Raw genomic sequence first — 20,686 nt, forward strand, 5'->3', positions numbered from 1 at the left:
CACATTTGGGAAAATAAAACTGGGATTCATTCAGCTTTAGGTAAGCTTGGTCAAAGACTTGGTGAAATATATGATTCCAAGATCATTTCAGATCCTATACTTGAGTTGTCTTAAGGGACGTATATCCTAAGGACATATCTGACACCAGCAAAGAAAATTATCACCAAACACTGACTAAGGATTGAAACACCAAGCTACAGAATGAGGTGTTTGCTGTTGAGGAGATTCTGTTGATGTGAAAGCTCAGACAGAAAAAAAGAATACAATCTACAAGACTGGGACAAAGGGTTGTCATACAAAGTAAAGAAAGGACTTAAAATAAAGGATTTTGAATAAATTGCTTAGAGGCAGACTCGCACTGGCCTGGGACTATTCAAATGTACATGAACTTGATTTTGTGTGTTTGTTTTTGGCTAATTTTTAATTTCAGCATTTGTGTAGGTGCTTTACATGGATAAACAAGGCAAATAAAATAAAAGCTACAAAAAAAGATAAATATGGCCTGAAGAAAAGTGATCTTACATCATCAAAAATAATTTTATTAATTAAATGCTGTCAAAGCTGTAAAGGCTCCATTATTGAATCCAAAACCTCCACACAGAATCAAACTATTGTGATTTCCAGGTCTGAGCCAGTTTGTAGATCAGATGTAAGGGTCCAATCATTAGGCTTGTTCATGCAGTAATTAACTGTTATTTACACATAAAAATCAGCATAAAAGAGTTAATAGAACAAAAACTTTATAAATAAATAAAAAATAAAAGTTTTATGACTTATGACACTGTTTAAAAGGACAAAATAATTTCTCTCTCCAGCTGGTAAGGCTCTGCTCAAATCTATGTTTACCCCACAATCTATTATTTTCACATTTAAACATCTGTTTTACAAAGACTCACTCAAATACATAATCATACGAAGAATATTCATTTACAGCCCTAATGTATTTGCTTTAGTACTGCGCCCTCGTTAAGACATTTTTGTTGAATATTAATGAAAAGCTGCTGTGTATCCTTAACACAGACATCAAACTTTGTCTGAAAACCAGTGTGAAAATGTCCCCGATGCAACCAAAAACTGTGCGCCATGTTTTCCATCAGTCAAATGGATTATTTTAATGAACTGAAAACAACATAAACCAAACTGTTTCTGTACGGTTCATTCGTGTAACAACTTTATTGACTTAGCGGAACAGGGACACGGGCCAGGTCAGCGTGTTACTGTGTACCCCTCCTTCTCCTTCTACTCTAAGCTCCACCTCAGTTTCTCTCTTGTTTTTAAAAATCTTTCATTGTAGTCACCGTCTACAGCGCTGCTCAAGTTGCTGCCAAGAACTGAGCCAAGTTTGCTTACATTTGCATGTAAATTTCTGCGCTCAACAATAGTGACTGCTGAAAGTCAGCAATCACGCCTTTGTAGGGCCAAAGATCCAAAGAAATATGCCTGGCTCTTCAGCTAAAGGGTATCCAGACCAAAAACAGGATCAGTTCAAACCTTTTTTGTTCAGTTTAAGTGCAGCTACAACTCCCTGAATGACTGTGTTTGCATACAAGCTCAACACATGCTGGAACAGTATTGAACTACAACAAACCGAGCAGGTGGCTCCAGTAAAAACAGCACAGTGGTGTAAAGCTCAACTGAAAAACATGAGTGTTTGCGCGTTACACTCACCAAATGAGAGTTCTCTTTTGCCTCTTGTACTTGCTGCACCTGTGGTTCAGCTACAACTTTCGTGTCCTGGTCAGAAGTCATGAGCCGTCTGCTTCTTGGCTCCTCAGGGAGAAGTCTCTGTGTCACCAAGTAAGCTACAGGGGGGCAGAAGGGACAAACAAGTCTGAGTCAACAACGGATGTTTATCAGCGTATCATCAGCTGGTACATGTGTAAGACAAAGGAGTCAGGAGGTAGTGTCTGACAGTTGCGTTATTAAATCTGATTTTTCACACAAATTGTTTTTAATGCTTGGATATGGACAGAATAACAATCGGTGCATGTGTGGATATTTTCCTCGTACAGACTTAATTTACACTAATTTAAACTACCAACACGTTGCTGTTTCTCTTAAAATTGTAATGGCAAAACTGACAATATGCTGTTGTTCAAACCATTTCAATCTGTGCTTAATGACATGTACGGAGGCCACTATTCTAATTTCAGACACTTCAGACAGACGTGATGACAAAATGTGAAAAATCAAACGTCAGCTTGTTCTGACACATTGAAAGTATGTCACACCAATGTACAAGAAAAGCTATCAATTAGCAATAATACAAATACAGTAACACGAAAAGCTCTGAAACTCATAACAGAAACAACCGGTGAATTAGACCCATCTACTTTATAGGCCTCGATTACACAACGGGGCTTTGATTCATATTTAGCAGCTGTTTGTTTAGTCGACAGTTTGGCCATGTTTTGGCCATTTTTGCATTAAACGATGCAGGCTTTAATATTTAGCCAGTTATTTAAATAAAATATGTAATTGTTCTTTTGTGCTCTTGTTTTTATTGAACTGTTGCATTTGTCAAGGTCAAATTTTGTATTTTATATTCCCATTCAATAAAGGATTTTCCATTTCCTGCTGCCTGTGGATACTGACATTTACTGATGACAGTGCTGATGTTTATCTCGTGCTTTTATGGGTTTACCAGCACTCATGCTTGTATGACTGAATTTTAACATTATGGTTTTTTCTCACTTTTAAAAATAAAATAAAATTTAAAAAAAATATGTACGTGTGTGATGGTGCATCCCAGCATAGAACAATCATGCAGTTATGTTGAAAACAACAGGTGCATCCATAGAAAGTAAACAGTTTTCTATCTTTAACACCTGCTACATTTGCTGCTTGTGGGGCACACAAAAAAGTGAACTTTTAACCTTTTTTTATTAGGGGGTATTTTTTTAAAAAGATACATAGTAGCATTGCAATATTTTGTTAAGGTGGTATCCGGTTGTTCAGTGATGACACGAGGAATCCTACTTCCGGGCCTAAATTAGTCTGCGTTTAATATGGCTTTTGTGTTGCTAACATGTTTAATGTTATGTATTTTCTTCTATTTGATCTCAAAAAGCTCCTAAAACAGTCAGTGATCACTGTTGACCTCCCTCGGCTTTTATTACCGCTAATCATTTATTTAAGCTCAGTTTTTAAAACCTTAGGATGTAACTACAGCCCAGCCCATGCAGCAGTATATGAATGACTAACCTCGTATTGTGGATGGATTATCTCAGTTGTTCTCCTGGCTGAAGTTTGGTCCTTTTACAGCATCCTGCCATGCGATTACATTTGTTCCTGACCACCGAGAACACTCACGTTAACTTTTATCGAGTGGAAAAAAAGTTAGCTTGGTTATATTATGCTAACATAGCTGTGTCGCTAGCGGTCACGTAGCACATCATTATATACCAGCTAGCCCAACTTCAGTAACCCTACAAACGTCACTGCTGTTTAGTTTTCTGTCTTCATTTATGCTGGAAGTGATAACAGAGCTGTACGTTTTAATTTGTTTCCAAAACCCCGCAGTCAGGACATGCTATATTATATTTAGATAGAAGCTAGCGAGCTAACTCCCTGCTAACTTCTAACTCCGTTAAATGTCATAAATTCCGTTTTCATGGATGCCTGGATGTTAAACTCAATTGTTACACCTGGTAGAGCAGAAAGCTGATCATTTTATTAAAGATGAAAGACTTTAGACAGTTTTTCAACTCTCAGTAATGCCATAGTGATCGTTTGATATATGGACCTGCAGCGGAGTTTAGGCCCAGACATGGCTAGTGACGTCAGACTGAACAGCCGGATTGTATCTATACAGAGACACCAAAAATCTGTATAGTAATGAAACACAATAATCTGGGCCAAAGAAAGAAAGAAAGAAAGAAAGACAGAAAGAAAGAAATCATTGTATTGAATTTTTTCACATTCTGCAACAGATTAAGACTCGTGGTAACAAAATGTTTGCCCAGAGCTTGATGCTGTTGCACTCTCATGACCACTTATGATGGCAGGGCGATTGCACAGGTTGCCAGATAGGAGGCAATCTTAATACCAACAGTTGCAATCCAACTTTGACTGACTGCAGTAACTCAGAAAAATTGTTGGAAGCTTTTAAATAATTGCTAATTCATAAATGAGACAGATTGCCAACAAGTTGCCATGAGTCTAAATGAGTCTTTGTCAATGACCAGGATTCGAGGGGACTCAACACAACAGGCTGCCAGCTAGTTGTATTCTGGTTTATATGCCTATAGAACAGGAAGGTTGCAGAGTGGAAATGTATTAATTAAATGTGAATTTCTGTCTATGTAGACAGCAGCAGATATGTGCTTGTCAATGGTTTATCACAGTTAATTGCCTACTTGACCCCATTCAATAGCAGACAGAGCACACAGACTTTGTCTGGCAGCATTTATGGCAGGTTGTCGTGACAGTCGAATTTTTGCAGCCAAAAAAAAAAAAAAAAAAAAAAAAAAAAAAAAAAGGATAAAACAGATACTGGCAAAGTTAAACTTTAAACTTTGAGGACATCACTGAAAAAAAATTAGTTAAAAGAATGTGATCGGGTTTTTTTTCAGATGTGTTGAAAGAATGCAGCTGACAAAATGTGATAAAGTAGAGTATGTGTTATTGCAATACTCATCGCAAAATATTTTTAAAAAATTAAATTGTCATATCATGAGTGAAGTATTCTGATAAGATTGTATCGTAGAAGGCGGCAATGATCATCATATTCCACATATGTGGCTAAAAACTGCAGTCTGTATCAGTTAGCAGCATGTGAGTGATTAAAAATTATTAATGTTAATGTTGTGATCTGCTGTCTCAACAGAAAGGTTGATAATAAACCAGCAATAAGACTGACACAGATCATGTGTGTAATTTCTGGTTGATCTTCAGCCTCATTTCTCTGATGAGGCGGTGAAACCAGGCGCATTAAAACAAAAATGTTTTTCTTCAGTTAACGGGAGCAGCACTCGTCATTGTCACAATCACGGCAGGTAAAAATCCAACCAGTCTTTTCTCGACCGACTGCTCAACAAACGTGAAGAAAATAATCTTTTCAGCTGCTCTCATCCACTGCTCTCTCGTTTCACACGGCAATAAAGCAAACGCATAAAGATAAGTCAAAATAAAAGCTGTCCGTTTAGTTTGCCGCTATGTTTTTAAAATCTAAATGTGTAAGACAATATTTGTTATTAAAGCTTTAAAATAACTGTAATAGAAGGTAAGTCTGCTAGAGAGATTGGATAGCTTCTATAAACCTGAAGTTTACCAAATTTACAGCTCGCAGCAGACTAAACAAGCAGCTTTTCCTTAAAGCCAAAAATGTCACTTTTCTTCAGGCGGTCTAATGAAGGACTCTTATGGGCTTTAACAACTGCCCCTGTCAGTGCTACAACGCTCCATCCTTCTGGCTAAATATTTGAACATACGCTCCTAAATACTTTTTATTGTCCTTGTGCATCTATTTTTAGCCACAAATGCGAGCAAAACACTTACATCATCAAGCCCTGCCTTCCTGAATTCTTTTCCACGTAAAAAGGACGCTTAGCTGCACTTTTTGCTTTCTGTTTATACATGAGTCAAACGTCATGAGGTTTTGTAGGTCAAGTTCTCGACATCACTCTGTCATCCCCAAGGCCCGATTGGATGATCACTTCCACAACATTTGACCTCAGTGTAACGGGCGGGACAAAACAAAACACCACTGGAAACACCTTCTTTTCTGTCCTGCTTGTAAAGCGGTGATAATCCGCCCAACAATCGGGCGCCTGTCCCTGACACGGGCCCTCGCTGTGTTCGCATACAAAGCAGAAAAAGAATGGTGTGGCTGTAAAGCCGGTGACCTTTGATCCACATAATGACACAGTGTCACTGCTGCTGTGATGAATGGGGCTAAGCACAAGCCTCCATCAACTCACATCAATATATGAAGCATCTGTTTGTGTGATAAACTTTGCACCTAACATTGTAAAAATGGTTTGACAACTGAAACCTGCACACAACCCGAGTGTGTAACTAGCTGACAAGTCATGCAAAATCTATTATTTTATTATTTTTGGACTAAATGGGAAGCCAGTAACCAACGATTGGGTGTGGGGGTTCTGGGTTTTCATGTCACCTTGTGTGCTTCAGTACCAAATTCTCTGTGATGTATTTTTCTGTTTCTGCTGTCACACATTTAAAGGACTGAAATACTGACACAACAAAGTCTTGGCAGCCTTTTTTCCCCCAACTGCTGCTCTTTAATGCTGACGTTCTGATTTGAACTTCTACCTCTGATAAAAATCACCACACACATAAATAAAAGATAACTCTGGTGCTGTGATTAAAGTCAGAAAGTCTCATTCTTGTCTATGTCAGCTGCCCTTCGGTCAACTGCCTGTTCCAATTGAGGCTGAACCATGCTCACCTCAGAGAGCTCTTCCAGAAAGGGTCGTGGTCTGAAACGGTTTCTGCAGATTTAAAACTACAGACACTGTAAGAGCTTATTTGGTAAACAGCTTAAGGAAGAAAAAAAAAGAAAAAGAAAAAAGGTGTTAGTCTGTCCCTAAAACACCCTAACAGCCATTTTTGTTGGCAGAGCCCATGTTACATGAATTGCAGGAAGTTTTTGGGGTACAGATGGGGGCGAAGACTGCAACAGGCAACGCTGAACTGATGTTCTGCACTGCACCTACGAGGCGAGTGGCACAGAGCTGAAAGCAGACCATGTGAAAGCCTGTGAGCACTCTGGAGATAAAAGAAGCTGAAGGCAAACACTAATAATCCTTCCACAGGTTCACTTACAGAAACCTCAGTAGTTTTACTTCCTCTAGAGAGATCTTACCGAGCTAAAGCTCTCCTTTAATCATCCTGACTCGAGCTGAACTCAACTGATCAGGCTTTGCTTTTGTGGAGGACCAAATGCTTCCTGCTGGAGCAAAAATAGTCATCGTTTGATCCGGACTGTGTCGTTTTCATAATTGCTGGCCGCCAAATTTATAAACAAATTTTAAATTCAATACTTTTGTGCAGAAACTTGAAATCATATTATGAACCTGTTAGATCGACATCTACTTGATATATAAGCTGACCCATAGCACAACAAATGACATAGCTACCAGGCTGTGATATCAGCTAAAATACTCTTCGTTTAGCCCAAAGGTTGGGCAATGCTTGTGTTAGAGTAGTGAGAACAACCTTTTCACTCTGGTCAGAAACTATCGCACACCATGAAGCTGAAAGCATGCAAACTTGGATTACTAGCCACAAATGTAAATATGAATCAACTGAAAGAACCACTCAGAGGAAACGGAGAACTTGTGAAAATGACAGTTGTTGTGACATTAATGTAAACTATTTTAAACTACTTCAGGAACCTCACACTGGTAATACTAATGTTACTGAGGTAAAGCATCAGTCCAATTGAATCAGCTAAAACATTTAACATGTTCTGCCTTGTTTGTGTAAAAGTAAATACACAGAAAGGTTGGACAGCTTTTGTCCTAAAATAGACTGTGTGAACTGTGCTGCTCTCAAAAACAGTAAAGATGACGATTTTGCGTCCTGTGCTGGGAGCTGTTGTTCATCAAATGTCATCTAAATATTAACCAAGTTGGGTTTTTCTTAATTCTGTTTTTGCTATCACGCACAGTAACTCACTAATTGCTCATCAATTTGAATTACTCATTATTTCAAAAGCGTATAAATCCCTCCTGTGGCAAGTAGTTAAGAAGAGAACTCACACCTCCCCACACCCACACCATTTTAAAATTTAATTAAATCCAGATAAAAAAATATCTGAAGTTTCTTTTAAAATATAATTAAAGAAGCTCATTTCTCTCCAATTCAGCGACAATTACATTTTTTAGCTTTAAGCAGCCAGCAGGAATACATCTCATGCCCACAGCGTTGTAATTTTAACCTGAGACAACACCTTCAACCAACACACAAACTGCCTTTTAGAGAAAACACCTGCACTCTGAGAGTGAGCCAAGTGTGATATTTACTTTATGCAGGATAAACTCCAGACCAGAGACGTTTCCCTTTGGTCGCTCTACAGGTCGTCACTGAAATATTATCAGTCTGTCAAAACATTTAACATGGATAATTGTGAGAAGCCAAAACTGTAAGTGAAATGTAATTTTCATTAATCGCACAGCAATAAAGCAGCCTAACCTGGTAGTGTGTAGTACTGTGGTTTAAAGTAACAGCTTATAAATATTAAGTCAAATTGAACTTGGATAAAACACAGGCTGGCTCATAACTGCCTGCTCAAAAAGAAACAACTCAATACACATTCTTTTCTTGTTTATTTCACCCTCACTATACCTGAACTTAGAGAGCCCCCCCAGCCAATCCCACTCTAACTCCACCTATACCTGTACTTACAAAAGGCATAACAAAATGCCCAGATCTCTTTATTTTAATCTGGCTTAACTACACCAAACATCAACAATTAGGCCAACTGATTACACAAAGGCCATTGTCAACTTAATCTAATTAACACTGGCAGCATCTGACCAATCACAATCATAAGTGTGCTGAGAGCAGAGTGACTAACTCAGAGATAAAATTGTAATCTTAGAAAATACGAAGAAGGTAAGCCCGTAATACAGCCTGACCACGTCAAAGCTCTATTATTAAAGATGGAAGGGGGGGGGGGTCGTTTGATGTGTGCAAAAAAGTTTCAGGTTTTTACTTTCAGATGGAGCCTGAACATTAAAAAAATAAAAAACAGTTTGTGAAGAAATAAAGACCAAAAATTAAAAATAGGATTCACATTGGTTAGTGTGTAGGATTTTTGCTGGCATAGAGTGGACCTTTAATGCGCACCTATGCATAAGCACGACTGGTATGCATATAGTTGTAGCGAAAACACATTTATAGCAAATTTCAACTCTTGCTGCCCTCTCAAAGAGCTTTAGACTACAAGGCCACATTTAATCTACCTCACATCCATGGCCAATTTACAATCACCATTTAACATAAGCAGTCCTTGGACTGTGGGAGGAACGTGGAGTATGCAGAGAGGACCAACATACACAGGAATAACAAGCAAACTCCACACAGAAAGGCCAGAGCCACGGTTAGAATTAGGAAATTACTTAATGTGACGCCTCAAAGTGCCAGAATACCCTCAGCATTGGTCACCATAACACGTCACTTCTATTTATGCTAGCTGCTGTTGTTTCTGTGGATTTCACAAACAAAAAGTTAAGCTTCAGTAAATTAAACCCTACTTAAAAATACTGGTTTACCATCCTTTAAAAAAATAAAATAAAATAAAACACAGTATTGGTGATGGTGCTTGGTTTGTGGACACATCTACTTTCAAATTTCCTAACAAAACAAATAGTTTTAAAATAGTTTTAAACAGGAATAAATTTGTTCCTCAAATCTCTTTGAGTGATGCTCATCAAATGAAGAAGAGAACTTTAGAGTATGTCCAGGGTAAGATTAATCAATTCCCATAATTCTAAGACATGATACTGCCACAGAGAGATAAAGCTGTCTAATCGAGCTCAGCCCTGCATCTGCACTGGTGCACAGCCACAGGACAGCGGCAGCACTGCAGAGGTGGACCCACATCCGACCTACACAACACCTTTACAGTCTACAGTGGAACTTGAGTGGAACTCGGGTTTACCTGCTGCAGCAGCTTCTCTTTTCTGCTTTTTTCCAATATTCAGAGGGCGCATTAACTTTTCATTCATATCCATGTTTTGTGTACTTTAAATATTCTTCTTGTGTCTCCCATGGTTAAAGAGGACTAACAGCAGTAGAATAATATTTTTGTTCAGTGCAACTTCTACTATGGTAGAGGTTGCACTGAATGAGCAACTTAATATAAGAATAAGCTCCAAATCTTATATCTATCATAAGAACTGCATGGTTAGAGGTTAGTGGTTCAGTAGTTATCACCTTTAGCCACTAGTTATTTTCATCTTGCTGTTATTATAACTGCAGTGAGGAGACCAGCTATAGTGGTATTTGTACTAAGTACTTTTAGAGACACAAAAACCTCACATGTGTGTATTCATTGTGTCACTCTTTCAGAGAATAAATGTGCAGATGTTTAGTCATGTAGAAACAATCCTTCCTGCCGGTCAGAGCAATCACAGCAGCACCACTTTCTAAAGAGCTGACTGATAAATGGATAGTTATTTCGTACCTGTTGAGCATTCTTATTTTGAACTTAACCTGCTCTGGAGCAAGCGATGTATCGCCTTAACAACAAAAATACCTACATAACCCCAAAGACCCAGAGTTACACCTGAAGTTATCTTGCTCAAGTCCAAATTCTGCTTCCTGGTACAGACCTCAGAGCACACAATACAGACAATGTTAAACAACTTATTTCAAAGTTATTCCAAAGGAAAACGACAATACTGATAATAAACATTTTAATAAGCAATGTTTTTAAAGGGTTTTTACTTAACCTTGAGTACATATTTTGTGAACAAATCCACAAAAACACCAGAAAACAAGAGATGTCTGTTAAGTAATTAGATGCAGACCAACCGCTTTTCTCATCACAAAAAAGGCCCATTGTGAGTCCAGAAACCCCGCTGCCACTACACCTGAGGCTGCCCCCCGAATCCCCACTTTAACCCCTCAATACAACCCTTCAACAAACAGTGACCCTTATCAAACCACATCCCATTTCCTCTACAGATGCAGTGACTCAATCCTGAGGTTTAGACAGGGCCTGAACCAAAACAAGCTCTGCTCACTCCTCCCCTGTCGTGTTTCCACCCTGCTCAATCACTTCAGGTGATTTATGACCCCCAGCCGGTGCTCTAAAACAAGGCCGAGGTTCAACTCTACCGGTGAAAAATGCAAGGGTGGTCCACAGGACTGTATTTATAGTCGGTTGCTTACCGCTGCTGGAGGATGGTCGCAAGACATCTTGGATGTCTGTAAACGCTGCTAATCAGCTGCTAATCAGCGTGTACCTCCGTCCATCCACACACACTCGAGAAGCATTTGTTTGGATCAACTTGACAAGTCAAAAAACATAACTTCCAGCGGAGACGCAATGCAGGCGCGTTTAGCAGCTGACAGCCGGCAGTGACTGCAGCTCACATGCCAGGGGCCAAACTCAGCGACACTCCTTTAATAATTGCGCCGTGATGAGGACGAAGTGCGGCCTGAGCGTGGGTAAAGAAAAAACACAGCTACTGTAGCCACGACGCCTGTGTGGTAAAGTTGAGCCGACTGCAAAGTAGCAGCCATGTCTTGTTAGCTGGTTTGCAGCAGCATCCAATGAAAGATGGCGACCTCAGGCGTGATTTCGCGGATTCCCCAACCCCCAACCGATTTGAATCAGTTAGTTAGCAAGAGAGCTAACTTGCCCCCTGACCGTTTGTTTACCACCCCTCTTCCCTTAATGACAGAGAACAGCTTCTTACTCACCTGTCAACTCTCACTATACGGCTCTGCAAACACTGTGGTAGCTGCTGCTGGAGGTGGTGCTGGACTGAGGCCTCGAACTGGCTTCCAGGCTAAATGCGCAGGGTGTTAGCTAGCGAGCTAGCAAGCTGTATCGAGCACGCTAGCTGCGAACAACCGGCTCAAACTTCACCAGCAAACAGTCTTCAGGTGTCAGGGGACGCACCCACAGCCAGTTACAGCGCAATGACAAAAACACTCCAACACTGACACGGGGAAGGGGGGGAAAAGAAAGGAAAACGAGGTCCCCCTTAACAACACTGCAAGCTAGTTAGCAAGTTAGCTAGGTGGCTAGCTAGCTAGCTTGCCTGCCTATCAAGTTTGTGCAGTCGATGAAAACTGGCGTCTGGAAGCAAAATCCCTCACGGTCAACAGCAGGCTCTGAGGGAGGGAGGCCAGTCCAGAAACAATCAGGGGAAGCCTAAAAAGTGAGAAATAAACGTGACTCGTCTTCCAGCTTCCGATCGATCAAACATTCGCTCCTGCTAAAGATGAGAGAGAGAAGAGGGGGGTTTGGAATGGAGAAGTCGGCGTTTCCTTTCCTTTTCGTGTGCAGCGCAAAGATCGTCTATAGCGCAGATTTACCGGACATCTCAGCGGCTCCGAAAAACTTTTTTTAAGTGTCCACCAAAGACCAGAGCTTCATTATAAATATTTTAATTAATAAAGCCCAATAATATCACATAGCTTCAAAGGTATTCACATATTTAAAAATGGGGCCACTTACATCTTAAACCAGGCATTTAATCAAACAAGCAACCTATCAGAAATACACACACATACACACAAATAATCATAAGTAAAAATAAATGATCAAAACATAATCAAAGAATATATATATATATATATATAAGAAACAATGTTAGTTTAAAAAAGTAGAAGGAAATTTTGATACTAATCAGGAAGGCATGCAAATGGTCTTTATCTGCTAGATTACCAAACGTGGCTGAGCTCAACAGGCATGGCTGTGCACTGCTATTCTTAATTTCAATATTTGGTAAAAGGACTAGTAAATAAAAACGTGTTCTTGAGATTATCTGTAGCATTTGCTTCCCTAATATTTTGATCTTCCACAGTTTGGGGGCTTTAACTGTGAAAGCTGACAGCTCAAAGTTCGGCATCTAAGATCTGAGAGGGCGAGTCAGTTTGTGACAGACTTTCGTAAATATAAGAAGGTCCAAGACAAATGAGGATTTTCTATTCAGGTAAGAGTATTTTAAAGGCGGCTTATATTGTTTATCTCATGTCAATAGACTAACGCTACATGTTAAATAGGTTTATTGTGTTATGTTTCTGTATAATAGGTAGACAGACACATCTTATAGTTTGAGGTGGTGCAAAGAATTTTTATATATACACAACAGTGATTACAAATTAAGAAGACAGAACTGAAGCTAAGTTAAAAAATTCAAAATTCAGACTCAGATTGTGCGAAAGAGTACTTCAAATGGCATTAATTAATAATATATGCAGTATAAATCAAAGAAGGTATGTGGACTCTGCTGTCTTGACAGGTGTGTTCACCTGACACAGAAAAACAGACCTGTTATGCAGTTTTACAGAGAACAGTAGGAATGATTTCCTGAAGCGTTCTTCGTTCAGTGAGGCTGAACACGTCTGAGGAAGAATGAGCTCTGCTGCCTCTGCAGTGTGGAGCGGAGCAGGTGTGATGGGGCATGGTGGAGAGCAGTTTGTTCAGTGACCTCCTGTTTCTCACTGACTCAGACGCCTCCAGATTCTGGCCAGTGATCCTGTGGAGCCTGCTGCCATCTCTGGCACCGATTCTGTCCACCCAGCAGTCAACTGCAAAGTAAACAGCGCCCTTGCCGCACACTGAGCTTCCTCCGAAAGCAGAGTCTGCTCATACACAGCATCAGTGTTGGTCCTCCAGCCCAGTCTGCCATTCAAGTGAACACCCAAGTACCTGTAGCTCTCCTCTGGAAGCCAACCAACTCTTTTTTGTCTTGCTGACATTCAGGAGGTTTTTTCCCTGCACTCCAACTCCAGCCAGCCCTTAATACACCCACCCACTGCAGCGTCATCAGAGCACTTCTTTTCCCAACAGTGAAAAGTAAACAGGAATGGAGACAGGACAGTCAGCTGTGGTGCCCCAGTACTGATAAGCACCACATCAGACATGGCTCCCCCGCCATACAAACCGACAGACAGCCACGAGACCGTGGAAGTGACACCCATCCTGAGCAGGTATTAAACTTACTGAAAAACACGACTCTCACAATGCCACCAAGGTATATCCACTCCTGTGTGGGCTATTGGTTATTTTCTAAATATAATCTTTTTGACTTAAAAAGACAAACAAGACAACTTTTTAAAATAACTGCTGACAAATGAATTTGTTACAGCAGGTGAGAATGAAGTAAAACACAACAAATATATAGGAAATAAGTATAACAGCTTATGAGTCAGTAAAATAAGAATATAGCGTGACAAAACTATTATGAAGAGAAGTAAAGAGAAGTTTTTCTGGGTTTTTATTGCTGACACTGGCTGCTTTTTCACTCATTTTCAGTCCAGTCCTTGTACCTCACCATGTTCACAGGAATGTTTGTTAAGCAGCTTTACACTGACCTATGGATGAAAAAAACACATAACTTACGGGATGAACCTGTGTTGTGTCCACACATAACAGACAACCAAGTGAAGAAATTTTCAGATTCTATCTCCAGGCTCTTTGTTACTAATAGCCTGTCAAAAAACACATTTATTCCCACTCCCACAATGGTTTGACAGGAATATACGTTACTTTTTGCAACAACAAGGGGATTCCCAAAGAGCTATTAGCTGAAACCATGGCATACCTAAGCATGATGTGCAGTGTGTTCTTAACAAATCGGAGTGACCTGTACAAGTGACAGGCCTAAAAACTGTCATGAAATCCAGCAAAGACCTGACACAGGACCTGAGAGGTGAATCCTGGACCTTCGGATAATTCATCTGCTGTTTACTGAAGCCTCATCAGAAATACTCTCAGTGCAAGGGTGGCTGTCAAGAAGTCATTCTTAAGCAAAGGAAACAGGGAGAAAAGGCTGAGGTGTGCCAGGTTACACAAGAACTGGACTAAAAATCAGTCAGTATCTGTCTATAAAACTGTCTGGAAGCTCTGTCATAGTGTAGTAAGTATTGTTGGGGATCTTATCAATGCTGATGAAATAGTGCCATCAGATTTTGACCCCCTCATGCTACATCATCTTGAAAATATCTGACTGGAAAGGCAGTGATCCCAAACAGACTGCCAGTGCAGTAAAATCATACCTGGATAGAAAACAGTGGAACACCATCAGTCATGGATTGGCCTCCCCAGAGCCTGAATCTTAGTATTACAGAAGCATTGTTGGATCATCCTGACAGAGAACAGAACAAAAGACAGCAAACATCCAAAGAAGAGCTTTGAATGTCCTTCAAGAAACCTGGAGAACTACTTCTGAAGACTAACAGAGTTGAGGCTGTGTTAAATAATAAAAGTGATCGTACCAAATATTGACCTTCAAGCTCTAAAGAATTGTACAAACTCTGTTTTTACCTTATATTCCATATTTCCACGTGAGCTGCCGTGTTTCAGTAAAATGCTGCACCTATTTTGCATTTTTAAGCAAAATATAAAGAAAGACTTTCTCACAGGGCTATATTTCATCATCAGTGCAGGAGGAAAGCTGACACTGAGGGAAAATTCTTTAAAGTGCTAAGGAAAAAATGTTGTCCTGTTTTGTCTTTTTCTGTTCTGGTGCTGAGTTAGCGGATATCGAGCTTGCGCTAAAGTCTCAGTTCTCACTGAGGCCGGAGGAGCAGAGCCAGAGAATCGAGGCGGATGTAAACACGAGCCGCTCTCCGTCAGCGGAGTGATACCTCTTCGCGTGTTTTTCTATCTCTGCGCCTAGAGCTTGTCACACAGGGCTCCAGCCCCCTCCCCTCCTCCCCCCTCCTTTTACTCTTCCTCGCTCGCGCTCGCAGCAGGTCGTCCTGATTGGTCCACACTGCCCGTGGGTGCACGCGGATCCACTCGTGATCAGGGAGAGTGGGCGGGGTCACGGGCTATTCTTGTCCGCTGATTGGCTGCTTGTCGCTCCGCGCGGATCACAACAAGAATGTTTTTCAAACTAGAGTCAATGCTGTCAAAGCAGCAAGCACACACACACACACACGTACATATATATGTGAATGATAAATAATTATTATTTATTATTAAATATTGTTTTATTAAAATGTCACCAACTCCAAGTTACAGCGCTATAAAAAGTTTTCTGTTTATTATAAAATAATACAAATAACACAACCTTAAATTAAAATGAAAATTAGACACTTTCTGGCAACTTGAAGTATTAATAATAACCAAAGTTTATCCAATTCAACGAATAATTAATAAATAAATCCAAAGAAACAAAGAAGTTGTAATAATAATAAAAATGAAAAAATAAAACAATTAATTAAAACCTAATTAAATACATAACAAAAATATTTTAAAAAGTAGATTGCCATGACAAAACAAATATCTCAGTCAGATAAAAGGTAATCTGAAATAATAAAAATGACAACACAAACAAAATACTATGAATTCAAATAATAAAAAATGCAAATATTTCAGACTAAGGAAAACAAAATAAAACGGAATTTAGTAAATTCAAATTCAAATTCAAATTCAAATTAGTAAAAGTAAATTAGTAAAAGAAAACCCCACATATATGTCATTAACTGCATCACTGACATAAAATGTATCAATGACATAAAAAATTAAATCAGTTGATAAAATAGGTCACTGTAATTTTTCGGACGTAATGAGCAAACAGCAAACAAAGCTAAAGAGATTCCCATATTAATAAATACCTACCTAGTCCCAAAGTTACTTTCAGACCTGTTTTTACAGACAGGAAATAAATAAAAACTCAACTCTCCTTTCTTTGTGTAGGACATACGGTGGAATCAGTGGGTGTAAATCAATCTCAATATATGATTTTTTGTTTAATAATAATTTGGAAAATCTAAAAAAAAATTCTTTCGTTTTTAATATTCTAAAGAAAACCCTGCTTACATAAATAGCAACACTAAATGAATGAATAAATGTCTTTATTGTCACTGTAAAAACTACATTGTGAAGTAATAATATGCATGTAAATAAATACACTCACATATAAATGAATAGTACCTAAATATGCATGTGTACATTTAGTTGTTTTTTATGTATCTCATACTCACACAGATAAGATAAGATAAAATGTTATTGAAAAAAGCTGTTAAGCTTTTGTGTCTCTTGAATAAATCTAAATGATTCAATACAGTCAGTATTTTTGTTTTTGATGATTTGGATTTCTTGTGGTTGTGTCTATTTTTGTTGTGTCTGTTGTCCGGACGCCAGGTGGCGGTGTCCAAAAAACACACACACAAACTGTTTTCTGAGTCTTTTCCGGCTGTAGCGGAACTCCGGGCTTTCTTTCCCCGTGCCGTCAGCGGACTACAACGTGTCCCGACAAAATGGCACTTTATAATTTTTAAGAAGATTATGGTGGTTCCCACCGCCAAGGTAAGTTTTGCACTTTTGCTAACATCGCGTTTTAAAGCGGCTGAGGTTCGGTCCGGCTCGCTGTGGGAGATGGCAGGAGATAAAAGATGGTGGAAAAGAAACACGTGCCTTACTGGGCTGAAGAGAGAGCAGCATGTTAAGAAAAAGCAGACTTCAGGCAGAAAACTGCTACACTGAGTCTGACATGTGAATAAACAGCCAGTAAAGTCTATGTTAGCCGGTGGTAGCTCTGATTTTCGCTTTCAGAACTGCATTCACAAATCTGGAGGTTACGTATGTGTTTTCTTACCTCTGTATAAGTTTAAGGCTGTTTGTTTTTCATACGTTTCTGTTTCCTGTGAGCAGAGACACTGTTGCTCACTTCGGCAGGTATAAGATACTTTCATCACCTCATGAAAACAGGCCTAATGACTCTCGTGTGGCTGCGGTGGTGTCAGTCCTTTTAAACACCACGTTGTGGCGGCCTACTATGAGAAGAAATTCATGAAAGAACTCTGCCTTCTTCCTCAACAGTTTTTTTTAGTATAACTTGTATGCCGAACTTTAAAAAACACTATAATTCGTGTTAAGCGTCATATAAAATTGTGTTATAAGCTGCCTGATTTGGCCGGTAGCCGAGTAAACATTAAACTGATTGGTTTCTCAGGGAGGTCTGGCTGGATTCTAGGAAAACCGATTATGAGGTTTAATGTACTGAATTACAGGGAATGGAATTTTCTTGTACGTAATGTAACTATTCATGTATGATAAATATAACCTCAAATAGCCAAATAATTAAAGACAGTAGAGGCAAAAAATAAAATCACTTTTTTCAGATGATGTTATAATGAATTGTTTGTTTGTGGTGATCTGTGGCTGACCTTTACCCTGTTTAAATCTGTGCAGGATTTCATCGATGTCACTTTATCCAAAACCCAAAGGAAGACGCCCACGGTGGTACACAAACATTACCAGATTCACCGTATCCGACACTTTTACATGCGGAAAGGTGAAGTTCACCCAGCAGAACTACCATGACCGCCTCACGCAGATCCTCGCCGACTTCCCCAAGCTCGACGTAAGAAAGAAAATTTGAAACAGACTCATTTCATTTAAATATCTGGTCAAACTCGTATGATGCTTAATGTTACGTTATGTTTTCCATCTCCTCAGGACATCCACCCTTTCTATGCTGATCTGATGAACGTCTTGTATGACAAAGACCATTACAAGCTGGCCTTAGGACAGTTAAACATTGCCAAGAATCTGATTGACAAGTAAGTTTATCTAAAATCTAATGCTGGTTATTGTTGTGCTGGTGAACACTGCTTCAGATCTTTGTTCCTCCTGATGTACAAATCTGAATCAAAAGCCTCTCACTCTATTCACTAATGGATTTCACTGATGGATCTAAAGCTTTGAGATCTTCTGTGGTGTTTGCATACAGTGCATATTTTGGAACCTTGGAAAAATATTTGTGCAAGGTGATAAGATATCGTTTGTCCATTTTCTTAAAGCCTTTGTTACTCAGTGTATTGATTGATTTCTTACCTTCAGAATGAGAGTCTGGTTTCAGTGCATCTATGTGAGCTTGGTGGTATGCTGATGCGCTCAATAGGCCTGTTTTTTGTAAATGTCTGGGTTTCATTAGACGATTCAGTTTAGCAGCCACTGCATGTTTTTCTTGACCTTCATGCATTTAGATTACACCTTCAGAAACTTCATAGCTACAGAACAGCTGTGATTGGCTCCTGCAGAACAGGCACTGATTTATGGAGCGCTTGATTTGCTTTGCGTTCTATTGGCAGTGCTTGCATTTACAGTAGATTAATTGTGCAGCCCTAGTTGCATCAGTGTGTTACTGTAATCACATGTAAGCATTGGCAGTTGCCAGTATTTTTCTTCCTGAAATGATGGTGTGGTCTAGAGCTCTGACTTATGACCATTATTTATTTTTTATTGCACAAAGAACAAGAGGATGATGGTAGAGTGCAAACATAAGAAACTGTCTGCCGCTGCTAACAGGATGTCAGGTCCTTGCAAGCATCTGCAAGACGGCATGCAAACACAACGTGAAGAACCTGAAGCTGAGCGTAATCAGACCTGCAGTGTAGCAGCAGGACTTCACGTCTTTGATGCCTCCATTTCCACCTGTACATATTTCTACTGTCGAATGTGTTGATCGCTGTTAAGTGCTTCTGTTTGGGCTGGTTTTCAACTTTGTTGTCAGCTTAGTGTTAAAATTAAAACTGTAAAATGATCACACACGTCTCCTGTGTGTCCTCGGAAGGTTTATATTGTTAAACAAAACTACGCGAGTGTTTCAAAGTAATGCAAAAAGTAGTGTCGTGAATCACTTTCTCCAGAGGATAATCAAGTAATTTAATTGATTACCTAAAAAAAGTGACTTGTAATACATTACTTTTCTGAGTAACGACCCCAACGCCCGTCTAGACTTACTCTCCTATTACAAAGTAGTGAAGAGGCATCTTTTGTTCTTTCAGTGTTGCCAAAGACTACGTGCGCCTGATGAAGTATGGAGACTCTCTGTATCGGTGTAAGCAGCTGAAGCGAGCTGCTCTCGGGCGTATGTGCACCATCCTGAAACGGCAGAAATCCAGCCTGGAGTACCTGGAGCAAGGTGAGCAGAGTTTAGGCTGTGATTGAGAAGCTGAGTCCGTCCAAAATCGTACTTTTCCTTTTAGCTGAAAAGTTTGAGTAGTTCAGTCTGTTTCTTCTGTCTCCATACGTAACGCTTACTCGTCTTTCAGTGCGTCAGCATCTGTCCCGTTTGCCAAGCATCGACCCAAACACGAGGACCCTGCTTCTGTGCGGTTACCCCAACGTGGGCAAGTCCAGTTTCATCAACAAGGTAAATCCCAGACACATTTATCACGATTATTGATTTCCACTCTGAGCCAACTTTACGAGCAAGCTTCTGATTAAACTCTTAAATTATCGCACTTACTGCGCTTGCACTGCTGATTAGACTCAGACTGTATTTCGTCACCCTGTATATTTACATGCGTAATGACAAGTTGAATCCTAATCCTAAATTATTATAATCTAATGTTTCTTTTTCTGTTTGTACTGAACAGAGATTTCAATCGCTAACAGTCGCCTCCATCTGCCTGCTTTCAGTGTAGCTAACAGTGTAACTGCTTTCTTCCTTGTCAGGTGACCAGAGCTGATGTTGACGTCCAGCCGTACGCTTTTACCACCAAGTCTCTGTTTGTGGGTCACATGGACTACAGATACCTCCGCTGGCAGGTGAGATGATCCTGCTCGCCTGAGTTTTACTGTGGTTATCATCTCATTGGTAAAAATGAACTCCAGGACAGTGGACGTAAAGCATGTGAAAATGAGGTTTAAAAGGAAAGCTTTGCACTCGTTTCAGTACACATTGTTTTCTTGGACTCACTTTGAATGGCTTTGCATGGTTGAGTTCATCCACTCACTGAAACAAGCCACTTTACCCTGATTTCCCTTCCTTTAAGCCAGCTGTCATCTGATAGGCTGCCCCTCATAAGCAACGCTCGGGCAGAATAGAGCAGCTTTTGTGCTGATAGTCTAACTAACATGGGATTGGTGATCTTAACTCTTTACCTGCAGAGCTGCTGAAATTCTTCCTGTTTGTGTTTAATTTATATGAAAGCTGTTTTCTTTTTATTAGCCTTACGATCATTATTGCTGAGATTTCAACATCTTCAAATGCATCCTGATAAATCTAGCATAGGT

General features: G+C 39.7%; 2 protein-coding genes and 1 long non-coding RNA gene across 3 annotated transcripts in view; 2 read left to right on the forward strand and 1 right to left on the reverse strand.

The window, feature by feature from the left end:
• LOC120736818 (la-related protein 4B-like) overlaps positions 1 to 7,045 on the reverse strand; it is a gene marked incomplete at its 3' end in the record, with an annotated part of 36,674 nt that extends 29,629 nt beyond the window's left edge. The window contains 2 exon segments of the mRNA XM_040037140.1: positions 1,669 to 1,802; positions 7,041 to 7,045. Of these exon segments, the coding sequence (XP_039893074.1) occupies positions 1,669 to 1,749 (81 nt within the window).
• LOC120736816 lies at positions 4,163 to 4,446 on the forward strand. The gene is made up of 2 exons (XR_005696614.1): positions 4,163 to 4,275; positions 4,316 to 4,446. It is a non-coding gene; the product is annotated as an uncharacterized LOC120736816 (long non-coding RNA).
• Positions 7,046 to 16,874: 9,829 nt separating the features above from the next.
• LOC120736817 (nucleolar GTP-binding protein 1-like) lies at positions 16,875 to 20,255 on the forward strand. The gene is made up of 6 exons (XM_040037138.1): positions 16,875 to 16,969; positions 17,855 to 18,026; positions 18,122 to 18,225; positions 19,453 to 19,589; positions 19,720 to 19,820; positions 20,126 to 20,255. The coding sequence occupies exons 2-6, from the start codon at positions 17,865 to 17,867 to the stop codon at positions 20,225 to 20,227; spliced, it is 606 nt and encodes a 201-aa protein (XP_039893072.1). The 5' UTR covers positions 16,875 to 16,969; positions 17,855 to 17,864; the 3' UTR covers positions 20,228 to 20,255.
• Positions 20,256 to 20,686: the final 431 nt, after the last annotated feature.

The sequence above is a fragment of the Simochromis diagramma genome, unplaced genomic scaffold (assembly GCF_900408965.1).
Source record: "Simochromis diagramma unplaced genomic scaffold, fSimDia1.1 OVJJ01000078.1, whole genome shotgun sequence".
NCBI classification, from domain to species: domain Eukaryota; kingdom Metazoa; phylum Chordata; class Actinopteri; order Cichliformes; family Cichlidae; genus Simochromis; species Simochromis diagramma.